This window comes from Furipterus horrens, unplaced genomic scaffold, assembly GCF_987537825.1.
Source record: "Furipterus horrens unplaced genomic scaffold, mFurHor1.1.pri manual_scaffold_3, whole genome shotgun sequence".
Taxonomy (NCBI): Eukaryota; Metazoa; Chordata; class Mammalia; order Chiroptera; family Furipteridae; genus Furipterus; species Furipterus horrens.
Genome location: NW_028327173.1, coordinates 149215249 through 149240131, shown reverse-complemented (window position 1 = coordinate 149240131; position 24883 = coordinate 149215249). Strand labels below are relative to the sequence as shown.

The 24883-nt window shown below is 46.5% G+C and overlaps 1 protein-coding gene and 1 pseudogene across 6 annotated transcripts; one reads left to right on the top strand and one right to left on the bottom strand.

Moving 5' to 3' along the window:
- The first annotated feature begins 3532 nt into the window (after positions 1-3532).
- CDAN1 (codanin 1) lies at positions 3533-24158 on the top strand. Of its 6 annotated transcripts, none has more exons than XM_090270483.1 (28): positions 3533-3634; positions 3819-4330; positions 4557-4760; positions 4956-5125; positions 5265-5378; positions 5461-5539; positions 5933-6053; positions 6236-6345; positions 6784-6873; positions 7560-7635; positions 8141-8346; positions 16759-16879; positions 17014-17160; positions 17275-17441; positions 17815-17902; positions 18142-18231; positions 18416-18470; positions 18701-18846; positions 18934-19037; positions 19314-19472; positions 19841-19904; positions 20080-20158; positions 20336-20484; positions 21597-21704; positions 21826-21889; positions 22021-22202; positions 22455-22562; positions 23402-24158. In XM_090270483.1, the coding sequence occupies exons 1-28, from the start codon at positions 3545-3547 to the stop codon at positions 23525-23527; spliced, it is 3729 nt and encodes a 1242-aa protein (XP_090126609.1). In that variant the 5' UTR covers positions 3533-3544; the 3' UTR covers positions 23528-24158. The 6 variants fall into 6 exon arrangements, with proteins under 6 accessions (XP_090126609.1, XP_090126610.1, XP_090126608.1 ...); XM_090270484.1 differs by having other exon boundaries at positions 4554-4760; positions 22045-22202; XM_090270482.1 differs by having other exon boundaries at positions 4554-4760.
- LOC150016353 (small ribosomal subunit protein uS10 pseudogene) lies at positions 15937-16299 on the bottom strand (annotated as a pseudogene).
- Positions 24159-24883: the final 725 nt, after the last annotated feature.

Genomic DNA, 24883 nt, shown 5'->3' with positions numbered 1-24883 from the left:
GGTAGAATGATTGACAACTCCATTGTTTAACTTCCTTGAGTTTGGTTGTAGACAGTTTATTTGCAGTTACTTATCTCTGTTTTAATACAAAAAGTCTTACAGGATTAAGGTATGGAACCACTCTGGTAGTCCTCACATGTCAATATTTACCGAAGTTCAGAAACCACAGGTACACACTTAAACTGTAACTTAAGAGAAGGGAATAAGGTGTTTCTAGTTTTCAGACCATGTGGAACGATGTAGTATATTGAAAACCTCAGGTGGTTATAAGGACATCCCACTTCCCTGTCTCATTCAACAGAACTCTGGTGTGGACTTAGGGATGTGAAAGTAGAGCACTTGACTGAGCTCTTGCTCTCCAGCAGTTGTCCTCAATTTTGGCTCAAATAAACTCTTTAAATAATTGAAAAGGAAAAAAAAAAAAAGGATGTAGGAGTAGTGTGGAAACATCCAATCATTGATTAATCTTAGTAGTTTGGCTGTCCATCTAGAATCATGAGAAAGTTAACCCAGATAGTCTTGAGAGCCTGAGGAATCTGTTGCCAACCTTGCTAGAGAGAATTACAAGAGGTATGTGGGGAATTCCTTTAGTTCTTAGGTAACTCCAGGACGTGGGATAAGGATCTCTATTTATGTAAAGGGGACCTTGGAAGCTGCACACCTCAATCCCTAAATTTCCCTGGCTGACATGAAATGAGGACATTAAAATCTTGATCCATGAACACATGTTCTAATTCAGTTGTGATTATCAACTCTGACTTTTTAATTATTCCCCTCAAGCAAATCTGGATCAGAAAATTAAACTATAGGACAAGATCAAGATCACTTTCAGGTTATACACAATTTCAACACACCGAATAGCCAAGGAGTACCATTTACTCAGTAATGATTTGAATATTTCCTTAGACTTTGCTGGATCCTTGATCTTAAAAGAAGTGAAGCCGTTTCCTTCATTGCCATGTAAAACTTTAACTGGGTCTGCCTCTTTAATTGGAAGTGACAGTTATGGGAATAGTGTGTATCCTGGTGATGCTGATACCCTGGCCCAGGGCTTTTGGGTTCCTGAACCTAGAGAATAGGATTCACTGAGGCAGATCTTTGAGCCCATGTAACTGGAATTTGCCGATGACATAATTTTACACACTAATGATGGATAGGAATTTTATTTCTTTTCAGTACCTTAATATTTCATGTTGTGTACAGAAGAATTCACTTACCCAGTTAAAAACAATGAGTACACCATGTTTTTGTATAAACTACCCTCGCCATATGATGCTTTCCCCCCTATAATATACCATGTGCAACACTTCAGCATACCTGGAATCTATCTGGGTGTTCTTCACTCACCTACAAGAGTAAACAAGGCTCCCAAAGTTTGAATGTGATTTATTTTAGGGAGCACCCCAGGGAGGGGGATGCCTTTGGGACTTCTTCAAAACTATTTTATTTTTACACTATTCACCAGATAGGTAAATCAATTCACTAAGATAAAAAGCATTCAGAAATAGAGATAGGAAGATAAAGGAAATATAATTGTGCTACTTGGGACTCTGAAATTGGATTGGGTAAACCAAATAAAGAAAAGAACAGATCTGATGACCCAGGCTTGAGCCTCCTCATCTCTCTCTCCCTCATACACAGCTTCCAGTCCTCTTCCTGACCCCTTTCCTAAAATAGGCAGTGCCGGTTTAATTAGGCCATTTACTTATACATTTACAACTTTTAGGAAAGAAGAGGAAGGGGAAAATACTTAGTATTGCATTAGGTATAAATCTTGGAAGTTATGAACAATTGGCAACTGTTAAATCAAATTGAACCACAAACCAGAAGAACTCTCTCTTGTTGAGCAAGACCAATAAGTTAGCACAGAGGACCTTAATAATTCAAGTTTTCTCCCTTCTCCTCTTCATGAAATCAGAGTGATGAGAAATAGCTTTTGGAAATGCCTCCGAAGGCATTGTGTCCCTTTCCCCTCCAAGCAGCTCTATTTATGCATTTTTGCTCAGGCAACCAAGGACATAGTGTATTGACAGAACATGGAGTGCTTTTGTATAAGTCATCTGTACATAAAAGTGTAATTATTTATTTAATTTTCCCATTTGTATCATATTAAAGCTTTGTACAGTGTTTTAAGTTCTGTTTTAAAATTATTTTGTATTTTATTTTTATAATCTAGTAATAAAATATTCATTCCGCATGCAACTCTAGTTCTATTTGTGTGATGGCTTGGGTTTCAAAAGTGGGAAATACTGTTTTTCTAATTTTAGTAACGTTATTGAATGTACCAGAGATTCCAAGATCAACAGGGAGCAGAAGGTGTCATTGTAAATGCAGTGCCACCTTTAGAAGGCCTAGAAAAGCGCTGGTCTGAATACAAACTATCAGTATCCCCACAGATGAAAACCAGGGTTCAGGGATAAGAGATGGGTTCCCGTGTAATAAAACTGGAAGTGGTAAAAGCACCTTTTCAGTCCATCATCGTATCTCTGGCCGGGAGGTACTTTTTTTTTCTGCACAGGAAACACCCTTATAGAATGAGAGTGATTCCTGCTCCCCTGTAACCTTTTTGAACCAGAGGGACTCTTACGAGGCATTCACTGGGCACTGCCACACCCCTCCTGGTTTAGTTTGGCCCTGACTGTTGGTGCCATATATTTTCCTCCTCCCCCTGGTTTCCCTTTCTTGATTTCTCAGTAAGCAGCAACATCCAAAGAGCTGGCGCTTATGTTTTCAAAATAAGAGAAATGAAATAACTCAAGCTCCCAAAAGCTAATCATGAATGTGCCTATTAACATCTCAATTGCAAAGTAGTTGAAATACTAACCTGGTGGAAACCCACCGTTATTACATGTAAGGGATGTAAAGAAACACTAGCGAGTCTGTGTGCTACAGCATTGAGGATTATAAAAAGCCTCCAGCAAGAATTCTGGCTCAGTCTGGAATGGTCAATCACTTTATGGTGGAGTGCAGGAAAGCCTACGGGTACGGTATGGGCAGTGGAGATTGAAAAGCCAACCTTTGAAGAACGTCAGATGAGGTTAGGTTAACTTTATCGTAACTTTTATAGGGTGATGACAGTCGAATCTAGAAAACTTAAACTCCTGAAAAAAAAAAAGTGCTTATCGAGGAAGATATAGGCAGGCCCTCTCTTCGGAGAATTGTTCACTTTTACCGTCTGGCCGCTCTCCCGGCCCTTCTGTCTCTCTTACCGTGTCCCCGAATCCCGACAGGTCGGCCCTTGGGACACGATAGCCGGGCCTGGAGCTCAGCCACAGAGGTGCGGATGCACTTCGCAGACCAGCAGGCCTGTAGCGGGGAATTGCGGACCTAGCCCCGGCCTTCACTGGAGGCCGGAGCAAAGCCTCTCAGCCTGGGGCAGTTCCGCGGCCCACCCACGCCCCGGCCCCGGCCCCGCCCCTGCCCCTCCCCCGCCCCTGCCCCTCCCCGCCCTCCCACAGCCGCCCTTCGGCGCCAGCCCCGCCCCTCCCTGGGCGCCTGCGGCGCGCTGGCGCCTGCGCACTCGCCTCGGAGCGCCAGGACTGGTATGGCGGCCGTTTTGGAGTCGCTGTTGCGAGAGGAGGTGTCGGTCGCAGCCGCCGTACGGTGGATCGCGCGCTGCGCCGAGAGTTCGGAGGTAACAGCGCCGACATGCCCCGAGATCTGACCCGAATCTGCTTTCCGCGGGAGGCACCACCCCTTAGGTCCCCTTTCTCTAGGTGACTGGCTGTCAGCCCGGGCCGAGTGCGCTCCAACTGGGGGCCGCTCTGCTGCTCGCGGCCCTGGGTTTGCAGCTGACCCTTTCGCCGCTTTTCCCTCAGGATGACCCCGGAGAGGCGGCCGCGCTGAACTCACTCCGGCCCCTGCGGAAGGAATTCGTGCCGTTCCTGCTGAACTTTCTGAGGGAGCAGAGCAGCCGTGTCCTCCCGCAGGGCCCCCCAACCCCCGCTAAGTCCGCGGGCTCCTCGGCTGCCCTACATGGGAGGCCCGGGGGCCCGCCGCGGGGCGGCCGCGGGGCGCGCAGCCAGCTCTTTCCTTCGACCGAGGCTTCGAGCGACGCTGCCACCGCCGAGACCCCCTCGGCCCGCCGCGGGGGCAGGAGGCGGGGCCCGGGGCAGGCCCGCGAGCGAGGTGGTCGCTGCTCCGGGAACCCGGAGGAGGGAGTCGGCGGGGAGAGCCAGCCCTGGGCGGGGGGCCGGAGACCTAGGGCCTGTGGCAGCCCCGGCAGTCTCGGCAGTCCCGGCAGTCCCAGCCTCTCGCGCTCTCATCCGCCAAACCTCAGCAACCTGGAGGAGTTCCCTCCAGTAGGCTCGGTTCCCCCCGGTCCTGCAGGGTGAGAATCCGCCCTCATCCAGGAGACGGGTGGTGCGAAGGCTGTGCTGAGGGAATCATTAAATGAGGACTGGGCGCTCCTCAGGGGGATGGGAATAGCTCCAGTGTTGGGGGTGAGATCATTACAACGACGACGGGGGGGGGGGGGGGTGTGTTCAAGGGCTCCAGCTGTCATCAGCATGTTTGATGATGGGAATGAGAGAAAAGCCTGTGGCTGCTCTCAGCAGGACGAAGCCTTCACGCAGGATCAACCCAACTCCGGTGAGCGAAGAGCGGTCACTTTCCAAACCCAAGACCTGCTTCACTACACCCCCAATCAACTGTGCCCCCAGCTCCCAGCCCTCAGTCCTGGACTCTAGCCCGTGGGGCCTTGGCCTTCCCCCAGGCTGCAGAAGTCTACAAGAAGAGCGGGAGATGCTCAGGAAGGAGCGGTATGGCCTTGCTGCTCCCTGGGACGGTAGCTTCCTTCCTGTGGGGGATCTGCAAGGCTTTTCCCTGAGATGGAGTGACCCCTGGGAACCTTGGGTCTGTTTTCTTGGCTGTGGATGCCCTCTCTGGAGAAACCTGAGTGTGGCTGAGGAGGGAAAGCCAGGCTGACTGCTCCTGAAATCTCTTCATCTCCACAGCTCTAAGCAGCTGCAGCGGTCACCTGCTTCCACCTGTCCCACCCCAGAATCGGGGTCTTCCCTTCCTGCCAGGACAGGAAACCTCACAGCTGAACCTGCTGACCCTGCCAAAGTGTCTTCCCACCAGCGCCTGGAACTGGTGGCCCTTGTCTATTCTTCATGCATTGCAGGTAAGTGAGAGCAAAGGGCGCTGTAGTGGGGGGAAATACTGGTAGAACTACAGGGCAAGAGAATCGGTAAGGCATGTGGGAACTCTTGAGTTTTAGTTCAGAATGGTGCCCAATTCGCTGTGGTTCTTTTTGTATCCAGAAAACCTGGTGCCAAATCTCTTCTTGGAGCTTTTCTTCGTTCTTCAGCTCCTTACTGCCCGGAGGATGGTGGCCACCAAAGACCGTGAGCTTGCACTTTGTCCAGGAGCCCTAGGTCAGTGAGCAAGCCTCTTTTTGAGAAATGGGGTCTGGAGATAGAATAATTCTTAACTCACAGTTTGATGTTGTCCTTCTAGATTCCCTGGAAAGCCCACTATTCCAGAGTATCCATGATTGTGTCTTCTTTGCAGTGCAGGTTTTGGAGCATCAGTTTCAGTGAGTTTCCCCAGCTGATACCCACTATCCACTAGGTTTTCTGGCCATTTGGGGCACAGGCTTGTGCTTAACACAAGTGTGCAGTGACATGGACCCTTTAATTTTGTGTCATGTCATGGCTATGAATTTAGCCTGTGAAAGAATCAAGCTGCCCGTTGTGGTGTTGGTGACTGACATTTGTGTTAATGTCTAATGTTCCTGTCCTGCTCTCTTGCTTCCTGCTCCATAAGGTCTCATATCTTCCCCTTTTACCTCCATTATCTTTAATCCTTGGCCTGTGGCTTTGCCTTTCATACCTGCTCCGTGCTTCGTATTCCGTGTGGTATGCACGCACCAGCTGCTGCTTTACAGTGTGTGTCCCGTTCTCAGTCATATGCGCTCTTGACCTTGTAGAGTTCTTTCCCACTTGGACAAAGGGACCTTGAAGCTGTTGGCTGAGAATGAGCGGCTGCTGTGCTTCTCACCAGCTCTGCAAGGCCGCCTTCGAGCTGCCTACGAGGGCAGTGTTGCCAAGGTACTGACCCCTCTTAGCTTTCTACTGGCCCAGACCTGACCCTTCCCAGTCTCATAATTCAGGCAGCCCAGCTCACACCACTCTACTGTCCTGTGGTCTAACTGGGCAGGAATATGGGGGATGAAGTTTTCTGAGCATGCGCTCTGCAGGCTTCTGTTCCTAATGTCACTGCCATATTTTAGGTTTCTCTGGCGATGCCGCCCTCTGTTCAAGCTGTCTCCTTTCAGCCAGAAACTGACAATCGTGCAAACTTCTCCAGTGATCGAGCCTTTCATACTTTTAAAAAACAGAGGTGATAAGACAAGGGAATTTGACAGGGACGGAGGGCGGGGGGAGATGAGGCCACATCTACTCTGTGATAGGCAACTATGTCATTCTCATAGAAACTAGAAGTTTGGTACTAACAGTGTTTTATGCCCATGGACTTAAAACCCTGACCATAGCAGCCTTCTCACAGGTATATGACTTCAATCACAGGCTTCTCTCAGTCAAGAGAGAGCTGGATCAACTCTCAGTACCCACAGAAGTACCTCAGGCATGTGTCATGCTGCTACTTGGTTAGAGCATGTCATCCCAGAGTGAACTTTGGAGAACATAAGAAATGGGGCTGTGGGTAGTCCTGGCCTCAGTCCTTCTGCGCAAGGAAAGGTGCTCCTGGGATTGAGCTAGATCAGCTGGGAATGAGACCAGCTGTGCCTTGGTTCATCAGGCATTCTTATGTGTCTGTCAGGGATGTTTTTTATGAGGTGCTTCGAGAGTGGGAAGATCGCCATGAGGAGCCTGGCTGGGATTTTGAGAAGGGCTTGGGAAGCAGGATCAGGTAGGTGTTCACAACACTGGCCACCTTGTCTTGCTTCCATCAGCGAGCAGCTCAGCGGTACTTTCGTAGCTGATAGAAGGAAGGCTTTTCTCCCACTGCTTCCACCCTGAAGCTGTTATCTTCTTTCTTCCTTAATCTCTCCAGTTATTGCCAACTCTGCCTCTACTCAAAGGGGTTTGTCTGTCCAGCTCCTTGACCCCAGAAATGACTGAAACTTGCTCTGTGGTAGTGAATGCTTAGAAAAGTGCAAAGCTCTTCCTCCAGGTAGCTTGAATTTGGGTCCAAGTTACTGGTTAGACCCTTTCCAACCCCATTTTCTCCATTATCTAGTGTGGCAATGCTGATAACTTTGCACAGCTAGATAACTAGGATGCAGAAAGAATTTCCTCTGTCCAGTGACCTACCTTCTTCATGGGTCATGAAGCTCACTAACTGTCAGTATAGACTGAGAATTAGATGGGTGATATGATTTCTTGTTTAGCTAAGTGTACCTCTAGCCTTGGAGGGGTCTCACTACTGAGGAAAGCATCCCTTACCTTTTTCTACACTCTTGTGCTGGCCAGCTGTGGCAGAGGTCTGCTCAAAGCACCCGGTAAAGGGCTGAAAGGCCCAAGCACTGGCTTGTTCTATCAAATCTGTCCCCTTCCTCCGTCCCTCACACTCCATTCCTGCTTCTTACCCCTTAGAGCCATGATGGGTCAACTCTCTGCAGCCTGCAGCCACAGTCATTTTGTTCGGCTTTTCCAAAGACAACTTCTCCAGGTAATAGCCCCAGAAGGAGATGAATCCACAGTAGGCATTATAGACAGCCAAGTAATGGCTGGCACTGTGGGATAGAGCAGGCAGCCAGGCAGGTCCTGGGCTGAAGTTCTGCTGCTTGGGTGGTGGTTGAAACTCAGGCTGCCAGAGAGGAACCAGGGTGCTCTCTACTGTGCCCTGCACCTCCTCTCGCGCCCTATACCCTCCTGCCTACCTTCAGCCTCTCACTACTTCCTTCCCCCTGATTTCTGCTGGGGTAGAAAGAATGTGGGCTTAAGACTTAAATGGACCTGGTTTCAGATCCTAGCTCTATTGACCCTAGACAGATATTTAATCTTGCAGTTTCATTTTCTTCACCTGTAAAACAAGAACATAATTTCTACCTCAAAAAATGTATCTGAGGGTTGGCATTCCATAAATGTTTATTAATTTCCTATTTATTTTGTTTAGTCCTTCTCTCCAGAAAACCTTAGTGGTTTTTTAATTTCTTTTCTCCCCACTGCCCCAGATGTGTCAGAGTCCTGGTGGTGCTGGGGGCACTATCTTGGGTGAGGCTCCAGATGTGTTAAGTATGCTTGGAGCTGACAAGTTGGGGCGGTTGCGGCGCCTACAGGAACGGCTTGCAGCCCCTCAGAGCGGTGGGGGACCCTGTCCACCCCCCTCCTTCCCAGGCTGTCAGGGATTCTTCAGGGACTTCATCCTGAGTGCCAGCAGGTAAAGGTTCCTGTGTCTTGCAGGGAGCGGGGCAGAGGCCAGGAGAGGTTTGTCTCCCCAAAAGGGCAGACAGTTCTGTCTCCTTTGACTGGAACATAACAGGGTGGGACTGGGCGATATATGGGCTCCTCCTAGCTCTCACGTTCTGCCTCTGTTTTCCTTCTTATTCTTTTTTTTTAATTAAATATGTTTTTTAAATTTTCAATGTTTCCATTTGATATTACATATTATATTAGTTTCAGGTGTTCAACATAATGATTAGAAATTTATATAATTTACAAAGTGATCACCTGGATAAATCTAGTACACACCTGAAGCCATACATATTTATCACAATACTATTGACTATATTCCCTGTGCTGTACTTTACTTCCCCTCACTGTCTTTATAACTGGCAGTTTATACCTCCTAATCCCTTTACCTTTTTCACCATATCCCCAACATCCCTCCCATGTGGCAGCCATTACTCTCTGTATAAGTTTGTTTCCGTTTTGTTTGTTTAAATTGTTTTTCTTTTTAGATTCTACATATAAGTGAAATTATATGGTATTTGTTTGTCTGACTTACTTAGCATAATACCCTCTAGGTGCATCTATGTTGTCACAAATCACAAGATTTCATTCTTTTTATGGCTGAGTAATATTCCATTTATATATGTACCACATCTCTTTTTTTTATCCTCAACCTGAGGATATGTTTATTGATTTTAGAGAGAAAGGGGAGAGAGAAAAACATCTATGTGAGAGAGAGAAACATCTATGTGAGAGAGAAACATTGATCAGTTGCCTCTTGTATGAGCCCTGACCAGGGATTGAACCCACTGTTCAGGCATGTGCCCTGTCCAGGGATCAAACCTTCGACTTTTTGGTGCATGGGACGATGCTCCAACTGAGCCACCGGCCAGGGCTGCACCTCCTCTTCTTTTTCTATTCTATCAATGGACGCTTAGGTTGCCTTCATATTTGACATTTGTAAATAATGCTGCAGTGTTTTGGATTTCTTTTTTAATATTTTTGAGGAAACTCCATACTGTTTTTTACATAATGGCTGCACCAATTTACACTCCCACCAACAGTGTATGAGGGTTCCCTTCTTCCCGTATCTTTGTCAACACTTGTTTGTGGATTTCTTGCTGATAGGCATTCTGAAAGGTGTGAGGTGATATCTCATTTTGGTTTTAAATTGTATTTCCCTAATAATTAGTTAAGTTTGAGCATCTTTGCATATGTTTATTGGCAGTCTGTATGTCCTCTTGGAGAAAGGTTTGTTCAGGTCCTTTGCCCATCTCTTAATCAGATTGTTTTTTTGGTGTTCAGTTGTATGAGTTCATTATATGTTTTGGTTATTAACTCCTTATCAGATGTATTGTTGGTGATATCAACAGTAGATTGCTTTTCTTTGATGTGTAAAAACTTTTTAGTTTGATGTAGTTGCATTTGTTTTATTTTTTCTTTTGTCTCCCTTGCCCGAGGAGACATACCAAAAAAAGTATTGCTAAAAGTGATGTCAGAGTTTATTGCCTATGCTTTTCATCTAGTTTTGTGGTTTCAGGTCTTACTTGTAAGTCTTTAATCCATTTTGAGTCTATTTTTGTATATGGTGTAAGAATGTGATAGTTTCTTTTTTATTAATTTTTTTCATGAATGTGTCCAGTTTTCTCAATACCATATATTGAAGACACAGTTGTTAACTCATTGTATATTCTTACCTCGTCATAGATTAATTGACCATATATGCATGGATTTATATCTGGGCTTTCTATTCTGTTCCATTGATCATTGTGTTTGTTTTTATGCCAGTTCCAACCTGTTTTGATTACGCTTGCAGTGTAGTTCAATATCAGGTAGTGTGATACCTCCAGTTTAGTTGTTCTTTCTCCAGATTGCTCTATTTGTTGTCTTTTGTGGTTCCATATAAATTTTAGAATTATTTGCTCTAGTTCTGTGAAAAAAATGCCATTGATATTTTGATAGGGATTGCATTGAATCTATTAGATAGCTTGGGTAGTGTGGGCATTTTAACGATGTTAATTCTCCCTATCCATGAGCATGGTATATACTTCCATTTACTTGTATCTTCAGTTCCTTTCTTCAGTGTCTTATAGTTTTTGAGTACAGGTCTTTTACCTCCTTGGTTAAATTTATTTTATTCTTTTTGATGCAACTGTAAATGGGATTGTTTTCTCAATTTCTTTTCTTTTTTTACAGTTTTTTATTGGTGTATAAAAATGAAACCCAATTTCTGAATATTTTGTATCCTGATACTTCACTGAATATATTTATTCTAATAATTTTTTGGTGGAATCTTTAGGGTTCTTTATATGGAGTTTCACGTCATCCGTAAAAGAATGACAGTTTTACTTCTTCCTTTCCAATTTGGACACCTTTTATTTCTTTTTCTTGTTTCATTGCTAGAACTTCCAATACTATGTTGAATAAAAGTTGTGAAAGTGGACATCCTTGTCTTTTTTCTGATGTTAAAGAGCTTTTAGATTTTCCCTGTTGAGTGTGATGTTAATTGGGGGTTTATCATATATGACCTTTATTTTGTTGAGGTATGTTCCCTCTATGTCACTTTGCTGAGAGTTTTTATCATAAATCGATGATGGACTTAGTCAAATGCTTTTTTTCATCTACTGATAATATCATATGATTTCTATCCTTCATTTTGTTTCTGTGGTATAGTACATTAATTTATTTATGGATATTAAACTAACCTTGCATCCTGGAATAAATCCGACTTTATAATAAATAACTTTTAAAGTTATTGCTGAATTTGGTTTGCTTATATTTGTTGAGGATTAAATTTAGCGTCTATGTTCAGGGATATTGGCCTATGATTTTAATTTTTTTGTAGCATCTCTGGTTTTAGTGTCAGGATAATGCTGGCCTCAAAAGTGAGTTTGCGGGCTTCTCCCACCCACCCCCACCCCATTTAACTTTTTGAAATAGTTTGAGGGTAGGTATTCTTCTTTGAATCGTTGGTAAAATTCACCTGTGAGGCCATCTGGTCCAGGACTTGTGTTTGTTGGAAGTTTCTTGATTACTGAATCGATATTGTTAGCAGTTATCAGTCTGTTCAGATTTTCTGTTTCTTCCTGATTCAGCCTTCAAAGTTTGTGTGTTTCTAGGAATTCACCCATTTCTTTTTGGCATATGATTGTTTGTAGTATTTTCTTATAATCGTTTGTATTTCTGTGGTGTTGGTTGTCACTTTTGTTTCTGCTTTTATTTGAGTCCTCCCTTTTTTTTTGATGGTCTGGCTAAAGGGGGTGGGGTGTGTGTGTGTTTAATCTTTTCCAAGACATAGCTCTTTTTTAAAAAAAATAATTTATTTGTTTAATTTTAAGAGAGGGAGAGAAACATCACTGGGTGGTTGCCTCTTACTCGCACCCCCAACTGGGGACCTGACGTGCAACCTAGTCATGTGCCCTGACTGGAAATAGAACCAGCGACATTTGGCTCGCAGGCCATTGCTCAGTCCACTAAGCCACAGCTGCCAGGGTTCAAAGACATAGCTCTTGGTTTGATCTTTTCAATAGTTTTGTAGACTCAGTTTCACTTATCTCTGTTCTGATCTTTATTATTTCCTCCCTCTGCTCACTTTGGGCTTTGTTCTTTTCTAGTTCCTTTATGTGTAAGGTTAGATTGTCTGAGACTTTTTGTTTCATGACATAGACCTATAATGCTCTGAATTTTCCTCTTAGAACTGCTTTGGATGTATCCCATAGATTTTTGAGTCATTTGTGTTTTCATTTTTATTTGTCTCAAGGCATCTTTTGATCTCTTCCTTGATCTTGTTGTTAACCTTTTAATTGTTTAGTAGCATGTCAGTTTTCTTGTAATTAATTTAGTTTCATACCATTGTGACCAGAGATCTTGGTATGCTTTCAGTCTTCTTAAATGTATTGAGATTTATTTTGTGGCGTAACATGTACTCTATCCTGGAAAAGGCTCCAGGTGCACTTGAAAAGATTGTATATTCTTCCTTGGGTTGAAATGCTCTGAAAATATCAATTAAATACATCTGGTTTAGTATTTCATTTCAAGCCGCCTGCTTCCTTGTTGATTTTCTGTACAGAAGAGGCATCCATTGATGTCGATGGGGTGCTAAAATCCCCTACTGTGACTCAGTTACTGTCTCTCTTTCCCAATATATCTATCAATATCTGCTTTATATATTTTGGTGCTCTCACTTTAGTTGCATAGATGTTTACAAGGGTTATGTCCTCTGAATTGGATAGATCTGTTTTATCATTATGAAATGCACTTCTTTGTGTCTTGTTACAGCCCTTATTTGAAAGTACAGTAGTCCCTCTCTATATCGTGGTTCACTTATCACGGCCTCCCTGTATCGTGGGATTTTTAAAAATATTATATTTAATTATTTATCACGCATTTTTCGCTATATTGCAGGATTTTGCGGTACTGTATATTAAAGTTATGTAGGCTTAAGAGTGTAGAATGTGTTGAAGAACATAAGTAGTGTTTATAAAAGTAAGGAAAAGGTTAAGGGAATGGGAAAGGTTAATAAGGGACTGGAAATGGTTTATAAGTGTGTGGGAAGAGTTTATAAAGCCTTAAAATATATATAAATACTAAAATAAATGTAAGGTTCCTACTTTGCAGATTTTCACCTGTCGCGGGGAGGGGGGGTGTATAGAATGTAATACCCGTGATAAGTGAGGGAATACTGTATTTTGTCTGATATAAGTATTGTTACCCCAGCTTTTTTCATTTCCATTTGCATGAAAAACTTTTCCATCTCTTTACTTTCAGTTTGTGTACATCTTTCAATCTGAAGTAGGTCTATTGTAGACAACATATGTACTGGCCTTATTTTTTTAACCATTCAGCCACCCTTTGTCTTTAATCCATTTACACATAAATTAATTATTGATAGGTATGTAGTTATTGCAACATTTTATTGTTTTATGATTGTTTTTATAATTCTTCTCTGTTCCTTTCTTATTCTCTTCCTCTCTTTTCTTGTATTTTGATGACTTCCTATAGTGTTGTGTATGGATTCCTTTCTCTTTATATCTGTATATCTCATAGATTTTTGGTTTATGGTCAACATGTGCTTCATATATACCAAGCTATGTTTATAGTAATCTATATTTTAAGTTGATGGTCACTTAGGTTTAAACATATTCTAAAATCACTACAATTTTTACTCACCCCCTCCACATTTATCAATTTATGTGTTTGTCATTACTTTTTATTTCTTTGTGTGTGTGTGCATGTATCCTTTACTGTTGTAATTACACATGATGTTCCTACTTTTGCCTTTTAACCTTTGCCCTAGATTTAGAGTTGGTTGATACACCACTTTTTTTGTCTTTATCAGTAAGAAATTTTTTCTTTCCTGTTTTTTCTTATTCATAGTTATATCTTTTCTTTTTTTTAAAAGAAGTCTCCTTAATATTTTTTTGTAATAACTGGTTTAGTGGTGATGAACTTTTTAAGCTTTTTCTTGTCTAGGGAACTCTTTTATCTGTCCTTTAATTCTAAATTATAGCCTTGCTGGGTAATATATTTTGTAGGTCTTTGCTGTTTTTATTTTGAATATTTCTTGCCAATCTTCTGGCCTGCAAAGTTTCTGTTAAAAAATTAGCTAATAGTCTTTGAGAGCTCCCTTGTAGGTAATTAACCATTTTTTTCTTGCTGCTTCTAAGATTCTCTCATTGTCTTTAACCTTTGACATTTTAATTTTGATGTGTCTTGTGTGGGCCTCTTTGGATTCATATTGTTTGGGCCTCTGTGCTTCCTGGACTTGTATTTCTATTTCCATCACCAGGTTAGGGGAATTTTCAGTCATTATTTCTCTAAATGGATTTTTTAATTCCTTGCTCTCTCTTGTCCTTCTGGTACCCCTGTGATGTGAATGTTGGTATCCTTAATGTTGTTCCAGATGCCCCTTAAACTATTCTAATTTAAAAAAAATTTTTTTTTTCTTTATGTTTTCTGTTCTGACTGGGTGTTTGCCACTGCTTTGTCCTCCAGATCACTGATTCAATTCTTTGGCTCATTTAAATGGCTCCTGATTCCCTTTAATGTACAGTATTGTTTAGTTATTATCGTTCTCATTTCTGACTAGCTCTTTTTTATAACTCTTGTCTCTTTTTTGAGGTTCTCACTGAGTTAATCTATTCTTCCCTGCTGTTCATTGAGCATTCTTTTTTATTTTTGTTTAAAACAACCAGTCTCTGCATGGTCTCCTCTGACATAGCCTTCTTGTCTCATTGAGCATTCTCATAACCAGTATTTTGAACTCTGTATCTGGTAAACTGCCTGTCTCCATTTTGTTTAGTTCTTTTTTGTAGTTTTTTTCCTTTTATTTCATTTGGACATGTTTCTTTGTCTCCTCACTTTGGCTGCCTCTCCCCATTCACCTGAGCTGGGTGCTCCAGGGGTTGTGTATGCCTTCTTCTTGTAGTTGAGCCTTGATTGCTATTGGTGCATCAGTGGGTTGGGATGGACCAAGTCTTTCTGGCTGTTAGGGCTGGCCTCCACTATAATAAACAGCTTTTGTGCAGGAGTTGACCCCATGGAGCAAGAGTCACTTTAGCAGGGCTCTGGTACCAGTCAAATCCCCCTCAGGTTTGTTGTTTGTGGACCTGGTTGGCTGTGGTGCTCTGTTCTAATCTGAAGCCAGCCACCTGGTGTGTTAGTTCTGGAGCCTCTTACAAGGGGCTTTGATTCAGGCCAATGTCAGCCACCACTTGTTCTTGGCTTGGGGATACCTGGTTGGAGCTACAAAGTGATCTACATTTGGTTGCTGCTTGTTTGGGGCTTGGCAGTGCTTGGGAGAGGCTATGCTGTGAACCAAGGCCAACTGCCTCTAGTGCCTTTTGGTGGGCATCGCATTCTGAGCTTGGGTCAGCCACCACTTGTTTTAGGCTTTAGTCACTTTGGTGGAGCTATGTTCCAATTTAAGACTGGCCGCCACCTGAAGTACAGGACACACCAAGGCCAGCCTCTGCATGTTTGGGTTTTGTGGACCTTTGAGAGAGTTTAGGGAAGTCCACAGTGTAAGCCAAGGCAGGCACTTGTATGAAAAAGCTGCTGGAAGTGGCTTGAGCCAGGTGCATGAGTGGGAGTTGGGCAGGGTCTCAAGGATCAGCAGGGCAGGTGAACAGTGTTAGCTCAAGTAATGGAGAGCACAGATTTCTGGCTGGGTGGGGGACAAGCTCAATGAAGGAACAGTGGTGCCTGCCAGCATTTCCCTCCCTGGACAGAGCTGCCCAGATCCCACCCTCACCCCAGCCTTTGCCCTGAAGTTAGTCAAATTCAGTTCCTCTCCATGTGTCCCTGGAGCTTTTCTAGCTGCTGCCCCTGCAGTGGAGCCAGAGCAAGTGAATTTGTTGAGAGAGCACATGTGTGCCTGGGACTCCAGTAGCCCTTTGTCTCACTGGGATACAGTCCCTGCTGGTTTTCACAGCCGGGAGTTACAGGGACTCTTGCCAGCACTGCTAGCCTGGGCTGCAGAGCCTCGTTCCTCAGGAGGCAACTCCACAGCTGAGATCCCTCCTGATTCTTTTTTTTCTTTTCTTTTTAACTGATAGTCAATTTATTAAAAAGGTTGATTTTAAGCATCTGCAATGGTGACTTCAGCCTGAAATCCTGGCTCAATACAGGTGCAAGTAATCTGCTTAACAGTCTCAGGAGGGCTGTGCAAGTCAGTGAGTCATTTGTGAATCTTCATCTGAAATGGATCCTAAGTCTTAGAACCCTCCCCACAGGGAGTTTTTCTTGTTGTGATTTTCAGAATCTCCGTAGGCATCCAAACTGGTCCTTTCACTTTGAGAATCTTTTCCTTTGCACCTCTGATTAAGTCAGCACACACCTGCAGAGACCTGATGTTGTAACTGGGAGTAATTCTAATTTCAGGGCTTGCCGCCTCTGGACCCACAGGCGTCTTTCCGGAATCTAAAAGCCATTGCTGTGGCATAGCTTCCTGAGTCAGGAGCAAGAGGGGGCGGGACGGCTCTTTACTGCAGCTGCACCTGCGTCTTCCTCAAAGAGCCCTCCTAATTCTTCAGAGCCACACGTGGTGTGGGGTCTGCCTGTTTGGCGCCTCCGCCCTTCCTACCAGTCTCAGAGTGGCTTCTTTACATCCTTAGTTATAGGACTTTCTGTTCAGCTAGTCTTCAGGTGGATCTCAATGATGATTGTTCTATAATTTGGTTGTAATTTTGATGTGGTCATGGGAGGAGGCGAGCACAGCATTTACCTACCCTGCCATCTAAAAACCTCTTTCTTATTCCTTCACCCATGTGAGTAACCTCATTGCTCCTTGGCCTCCCCTCTCAACCCACTGAGCTTTTCTGTCTGGACAACCTCTTCTCTATTCTGGCTCTTCTTACACCTGTTCCAGTGCCATTTTATTCTTTCTTGCTTCCCTTTCTAGCTTCCAGTTTAATCAACATCTCATGGATAGTCTGAGTTTGAAGATCCGGGAACTCAACGGCCTTGTCCTGCCTCAGCCTGAGCCTAGTGATGAAGATGGGGAGTCAGATGTGGACTGGCAGGTCAGAAAACAAGGAAGTTGAAGGGGCTCTGACCTAGGAGGGTGGGGTATTTTCAAGAAGAACTTTGTAACAGGTTTGGATTTTTTTTAGAAGCCTTATGCTTAGAACCTTTTACTTCCCTGATCCCCTTGCAGAGTGAACGGAGGCAGTTTGCTGTGGTGCTGCTCAGCCTGAGGCTTTTGGCTAAATTCCTGGGCTTTGTAGCTTTCCTGCCATACCGGGGGCCTGAACCACCCCCGACCCGTGAGCTCCAGGACTCCATTGTGGCCCTGAGGAGCCAGGTGACTAGGGGCTCTGGTAAGGAGGGAGCTGGGAGGAGCCAGAAGGCACTGTTGTTAGAGGGCACTTCCCAGCCCCCCGGAACCTGCCCGCTGGGTGACTTCTGGCCCTGCCAGGTGCCCCCAGCCCTGGATGTACGAGCTCTGCTACAGCAGGGGCTTCAGGCCCACCGGGTGGTGCTCACAGTGCCCTGGCTGGTGGAGTTCCTTTCTCTGGCTGACCACATTGTTCCCATGCTGGACTATTACCGCAGCACCTTCACGCTCCTGCTGCACCTGCATCGGTGAGTAGAGGGAGGGCACAGCTGAGGACGGCGTGGGGCAGCCGCCGCCGCAGCTGCTGTAGGGGAAGGGAGTTGAGTGGTCCGTGCTTCCTGTGTGCAACCATGGCCATAAGTGACCCTCGGTGGGGCAGGCTGGGTTTGCTCCACAGGGAAAGACACTGGGTAGTTATTTGTCCTTTTCTGCTCCCACTATGGCCCCGCTGAGGGGGAGTACAGATCTGGGAAGGGGCAGTGAGGGGACAGATCCTTGTCACCTGTACGCCAGCCATCTCTTTTAGTCTGCTTTTGAGAACTGCCTTCCCAGCTATTTCTTTTACTTCATTTCATTTCTTTCTTTGCACAGATTCAGTTGATACCCTCATTTACCTTTTAGGAGCTTGGTTTTGTCAAAGGAAGATAAAGGGGAGATGTGCTTCCTGAACAAGCTGTTGCTGCTTGCTGTCCTGGGCTGGCTTTTCCAGGTTGGTGGAGTGAGGGTCCAGATTGGAAAAGGAAGGGGCGACGACTGTGGCTGGAGATGGGGAGAAGGAGAATGCCCAAGTCTGATCAAGCTTGGGGCCAGAAAGTGAAGGTTCAGAGGAGGTATGGGGATTAGTATAGTTTCAGAGAAAGGCTGCCTACCACCCTGAAACCACAAAGTAGAAGGCATGATGGCGTTCTTGGTGCTGCTAGAGCTCACACTGCCTTCATCTCTCGTCAGGTTCCCACCATCCCTGAGGACCTGTTCTTTCTGGAAGAGCATCAGTTGGATGCCTTTGAGGTAGATACAAGAACTTCGGAGCAGAGTTTGGTAAGTGTTGGGTCCAGCCAGAGCTATGGGGTCCACAGGGATTAAGGTGGCAGGTTCTCTGAGGCCCAGCAGGAGACAAGCCAGCACAGAGACTGAAATCTTGGATAATGTTCCTACTTCTGGCACCCTGGGAGGGAAGAGCAGCCTGCGTGCCTTCCCAATTCTGGCCCATTCTCTTCCCCAGGATGGCATGCCCGTGGTGGACCAGCACCTGCTCTACACTTGCTGTCCTTACATCGGTGAGGATACTTGTCCCCCTCACCCTCACTGCCAGATGGTCCTTAGTCCTTGGCCTGTCCCTTCAAGAGGACCCAAAAGGCACTCCATGGGCCTAACAACCTAATGTGTTGTTCTGTTCTCAGGCACACCCCAGGTGCCTCAGCCGCTTTACTTCACAAATACTTCAAGTCCAACATTTGTGATGGGGGAGGGGTTTCTTGAGCTAAGCACTTGGTCTTCTGTAATGCAGGAGAGCTCCGCAAGCTGCTTGCTTTGTGGGTGTCTGGCAGCAGCGGGAGGAGTGGGGGCTTTGTGAGGAAAATCACCCCCACCACCACCACCACCACCACCACAGGCCTGGGAGCCCAGCCTCCTCGGACCACCCAGGGGCTGCAGGTGAGGGGCCAGGGGCAGGATGGAAGCAGAGGGCCAACCAGTGGGGAAAAGGGGACCCTTCACTGCATTGCTCCCCCCGCCCCACAGGCACAGCTGGCCCAAGCCTTCTTCCACAACCAGCCGCCCTCCCTGCGCAGGACGGTGGAGTTTGTGGCAGAGAGAATTGGCTCTAACTGTGTCAAGCACATCAAGTGAGTATGGGTTGCAGGGTTTGGGAGTGGAGGTGTTGAGGGTCCCAGTCTCATTCCCTTACTATTTTTTCCCCCTTTTAAGCCCTAATACTTTGTTGCCAAACTGAGGAAAGTCAGTTCTGAGGGATTGGGGAGGAAAGGCCCAGGGTGGGATGGGAGGGGGATGAAATTGCTAACTCTCTGTGAAGTTCGTTCTGACCAGATTTCCTTGAATTTGCAGCCCCTTTCTGATTCAACCCTTCCAACTACCTCCAAACATTGCTGTCCCTGCTACAGGGCCACACTGGTGGCAGATCTGGTGCGCCAGGCAGAGTCGCTTCTTCAGGAGCAGCTGGTGATGCAGGGACAGGAAGGGGGAGACCCAGCCCAGCTGTTGGAGATCTTGTGTTCCCGGCTGTGCCCTCATGGGGCCCAGGCATTGACCCAGGGGCGGGAGTAAGAGATCCCAGTCTGTTTGGACCCTGTCCTCTTAGCTTTCATCCTCCTCCTTTATTCCATGTTTTCTCCCCACCCTGCTTTATTATTATTATTATTATTATTATTATTATTATTATTATTTTGCTCCCTCTTTAAGATATCTTTGGCTTTAGTATTTTGGGGACCCAAAGTTCAAGTTGTATTGGAAGAGCAGTTGGTTGGGGTTCCTGTTCCTCTGAGCATCTGGATGGGTGGGGCCAGATGCCTCACTGTGCTTCCTGAGGCAGAGCCCTCCCCGCTCATGTGATGGGCGCACTCAGGCCATGTCCTCCTGTGAGTCAGGCTGAACTAATGAGGCCTCACTGACCACCTCTGTCTCCTTACAGGTTCTGCCAAAAAAAGAGCCCTGGTGCCGTGCAGGCACTGCTCCCTGAGGAGACCCCGGCAGCCGTACGTAGGAAGGAGGCCTGGAGCTGGCGGGCTGGGCGGTTGGTATGGGAGAGGTGTGTGCTTGTGAACGTGCACGTGAGGCTGCTGGCGGTGGGTGGGTCACTCATGGACTCAGGCATTTGTCATGGTTGCCAGCCCTCCCCTAGCCCCTGACTCTGTAGTCCTTATGTCACAGGTTCTAAGCAGTGCAGAGAACATTGCTGTGGGGCTTGCAACAGAGAAAGCCTGTGCTTGGCTGTCAGCCAACATTACAGGTAAGGTCCCGGCAAGAGGAGTGGCTGGCCAAGTTTTTCAGAAGGGGACTGGCATGAAGTTGGAGGACATCTGGGGGAGATGGGACTCGGAGCCTGCTGGGCGTGCATGGGTCAGCATGGGGAGCCCACTTAGGGCTGTACTGGTGACCTCCGTTCTGGTCTCCCTCTGACCTGCAGCGCTGATTAGGAGAGAGGTGAAAGCAGCAGTGAGCCGCGTGCTTCGCGCCCAGGGTCCTGAACCGGCTGCCCGGGGGGAGCGGAGGGGCTGCTCCCGTGCCTGTGAGCACCATGCTCCCCTCCCCTCCCACCTCATCTCCGAGATCAAAGTACACGGCTCCCTACTCCCTTTAGCTCCTCTCCCCACTCCCTGCTTTCTTCCCGCCTCCTCCTCTTCCACATCAGCTCCAGTCTGTCGCGGCTTTCTGTGTTGCCCAGCTTGTTCCCGTTTTGTTTGATACTGAATGGGATGAGGTAGGACAGGGTCAGACTGAATGGCTTTCCTAATTACTCTTTGACTTTTGTACTTCAATCACCTGAAAGGAGGAAAGGGTAGATAGGAAAATTTACTAGATACATATTCCACGGATGGTGATGGGGAGGGGGGTGGTGAAGGGGTCTTAAGGGGCAGCCACCTGGTATTGGGATGTGATTTCAAAAATGTTCTATGTGGGAGGTGGTACTTGTTTAGTTATAGGCAGTAAGAATATCAGTGCTTTTAACTTGATTTTAAAAAATTAGTCTAGAGCCAAGGTCAGCAACAGCCCATAGGCCAAATCCAACCTGCTTTTTGTTTTGTAAGTAAATGTTATCTGGAACACAGCCACACTTGTTCATTTACAAATTGTCTAGGGCAGTTTTTGTGCTATAGCACAGGGCTGAGTAGTTGGTATTGACCTCATGGCCTGCAAAGTCTCAACTATTTTACTGGTTTGCTCTAGTCTAGGATAGTAGTGCAGGTTAAAGATGTGGACTAGTGACTAAAATTGAAGACTATATAGGGAGAGAAGGAAAGGCAAAGCGGCCAGTAGCTGCTGGTTTTCAATACACAGAAGATTTCTGTACTGAAACCTCAACAGGTATGAAGGATAGACAATATTATATGTATGAAGTAGGGTGGTTCCCCTATATTCTTTCAGAATAAGACATTCTCTGGAGATTGGCTAGCTATGGCTTTGTTCCAAGATGAGTGACAGCGCTTGAACTCTGCGGCAGCACGTTGTTCTTTGGCTTCCCTGCTCCATCTGTTCCCTCTGTCATTGTCCACTTGGTTGCTTCTCCCAGCTGTGCTGTCCTGCCCCAGCCCCCCATCTAAGGGCACCTAAGCTCAACACTTACCCCAGGGGCCTGCTGCCTTTTCCTTCTGCCTCTCTCCTGGCTGATCCCACCCCAAGCCAAATGCTCTGTGGCCTCACTCTGCTCCCGCCCCCGCTTTCTCTAGGATGTGCTCTCTCTGGCTGCGGGGCCCCGCGACCCTGAGGAGGGAGTGTCCCCAGAGCATCTTGAACAGCTCCTAGGCCAACTGGGTCAGATGCTGCGGTGTCGCCAGGTAGGCCATGGCAGGATGCTCTTGTGTCCCTGGCTGTGCCTGATAACCAGAGTTGTATCAGCTCAGGGCTGCTACTCTTCAAGTTGGTGCTAATGCCTAGGTCTCCATGCTTTTTCCGCAGTTCCTGTGCCCACCTGCTGAGCAGCACCTGGCAAAGTGCTCTGTGGAGTTAGCATCCCTCCTTGGTATGTCTCTGTCATCTCACCCAGGGTTGGGTACAAGCAAGATTAGATCACAAAACTTTCTTCTTCCTCCCAGAGACTGGCCAGGTGACCCTACCTCTATTTCTTTGTTTGGCTTTCCTCTCGTCCCATAGTTGCAGACCAAATTCCTGTCTTAGGGCCCCCGGCGCAGTGCTGGCTAGAGAGAGGGCAGGCCCGAAGGCTCCTGCACATGCTGCTTTCCCTGTGGAAGGACGACTTTCAGGCGCCCGTGCCCCTTCAGCTGCTGCTGAGTCCAAGAAACGTGGGGCTTCTGGCGGACACTCGGCCTAGGGAGGTGAGTGAGAGAGGTGGGTGGATGGGGAACAACAAGCTTCTTAACCCTCTGGGGCTGTGTTCTCATACCCACCACATTCACCCCAAACGGTACGAGCTTGTCTCATTTCCCTATATTCTCTTCCATGCTGAAAGGGACTCCTGTAGTGGTTGACCTTAGGTCTTCTCCCTGCTCGCAGCTCTGTCCTTTATATCAGTCAGAGTCACTGTGTAGTCCTCCCAGCCACCCTCACCTCCTGCCTGTGTGTTGCAGTGGGACCTACTGCTGTTCTTGCTCCGAGAGCTGGTGGAGAAAGGTCTGATGGGACGGAAAGAGATAGAGGCCTGCCTGGACAGCCTCCGTGGGGCCCAGTGGCCAGAGGTAAGGCATCCTCGTCTCCTCTTACCTGGAAAGAGAACAGGTCTCATATGTCCCTTTTATCCTGAAAGGGGGCAAGTAGGGGTGCCTGGCATTCTTAGCATGTTTTCAAAGCTGAGTGGATTTGTCAAGTGTCTTCAGGACCACCCTAAAATGGAGTAGCTGTTCTGGTGTGCCTTCTTCACATCCAAGCAGCTACGGGGTGAAGAACCGTGCCAGTGAAGGAAGGGAAGATGGAAGGCAGGTATAGTTGGAAGGCAGTATGGCAGAGTTGAGTGTGGGCTTTTAAAATCAATCCACTAAGCCACACCAGCCAGGACCAGGTATTGAGTGCCGGCCTGTGAACCAAAGGGCGCCGGTTTGATTCCCAGTCAGGCCACATCCCCAGTTGGGGGCACACAGAAGCAACCATACATTGATTTTCTCTCCCTCTCTTCCTCCCTTCTTCCCCCCCCCCCCCAAACAAACAAACAAAAAGAACTGTACTTAATGTTATAATTTAGGGCAAATAATTCATCTTAGTTTAACCATAAAATGGGAATGATTTATGTTTTCTAGAATTTGTCAAGATGAAATAATGTCAGATGGTGATAAGTACTGTACTCAGTAGATAATTCTGAGCCTCCGGCCAGTGTACTCTCCCTGCCAGAACTTGAGCACCCCAGAGTACTTAATGGGACAAGGTTTCAAGTCCATTTCAGGGTAGAAGACAGGAAATATATAGTAGCAAAGTTGTCTACTCACTGGTTAACTATGGCCTGATATTTGGAACTTTTAGTAGAAAGGATGAACCATCCAGAATTATGTGTCTGCCTTTTCTGTTATCTTTCTGCTTATTGCAGGACTTCTCTGAAGAATTAGCAACACTGTTCAACCTGTTCCTAGCTGAACCCCAGATGCCAGAACCCCAGCTGAGAGCTTGCGAACTGGTACAGCCAAACCGGGGGACTGTGCTGGCCCAGAGCTAGGGCTGGGAAGGGGCTCTGCCTTGATGTCTCAGCAGAACGCCCCGGAGCCCAGCGCCACCCCAAGTGCCCACTGCTGACCCTTGTGGTGCAGGAGTAGCTGAATCTGAAATCAGGCTTCCTGCTCACATGTGAAGGAAGTGTGGCTTCCTGGCCTCTCACCGATGGCAGGTTCAACACCCTGAATCCTAGAAGGAGGAGAGGGTTCACCTGATTCAGGATTATGGTGGAACAGGCTAGAGACTCCAGTCCCGGAGCAGAAGAGGTGGCATTTATTACTTAGACACTCAATGAGATGACGGGTGTGGGCTTGAGCCCCACTTGCTGCTATCCCAGCATCTGAGACTGTGGTTTGGGAAATTCTGACAGGCAAATGACTTTCAGCTTAACTTGTGAGTAAAGTTAAAACATGAATCTTGGGAACCTATGTTTTCTTAAAACCAGCAGCTGGACTGTCATCTCCTTAAAAATGCACAACAGATAATGTGGGGTGCTCCTGACAGAAACCTGGCTTGACTCTTCACCTCCCTCCCTTCAGCCCTGTGCAGGTAACTCTTGACCCTAGCTCCAGCCAGGGGCGGCCAAGCAAGGACCAGAACACTAGAGCTTTTTAAAATAAACTCTTTACTGAGGACGTCATGTCTTGTTATTTTCTCCTAATTCTTCCTGTAGAGGCTGCAACGTGTTGGGGTAGGCTTGGAGGTGGGCGTTGACAGGGTAGAGTGGTAGTAGTGGCGAGGCCACCGGGCACTGCCTAGTGTTCCAGCTTCTGAGGCCCTGTAGGCTACAGAGCCTGGGCCCCGTTAGCTCACTGCCAACATACTAGCTTCTGTGCAACTAACTCCCTTGAAAACTTTAGGATGTTTTCACTCACTAGATACTCCCACTAAAGATGGTGGGGCAGTAGTGTGACTCACAACAAAAGCATTCTCTAAATCAGTGGTCCCCAGCCTTTTTGGCACCAGGGACTGGTTTTGTGGAAGATAGTTTTTCTATGGAATGGGGAAACTGAGTAGGGGGCGGTTTCGGGATGATTCAAGTGCATTACCTTCAAGTTCACCTCCTGCTGTGCGGCCTGGTTCCTAACAGGCCCAGACCAGTACCAGTCCATGACCTGGAGGTTGGGGACCCCTGCTCTAAATGACCCATTGGTTTGACTAAGCACACACTGCCTCATTAATGTCCATTAAGGTCCTGTAAAATCTGGTTTTCTGTGGCAGCATGTCCAGAGACTCAGGCAGTTGGGGAAGGAGAAAGTACTCAGTGAGCCCTACTGAAATGGCTTACAAATTCTGCTCTGTGCATCAAGTATTGGGAAAAGGACCAAGAGATCTGTTGATTCAAGGGAGGGTAAGTGTC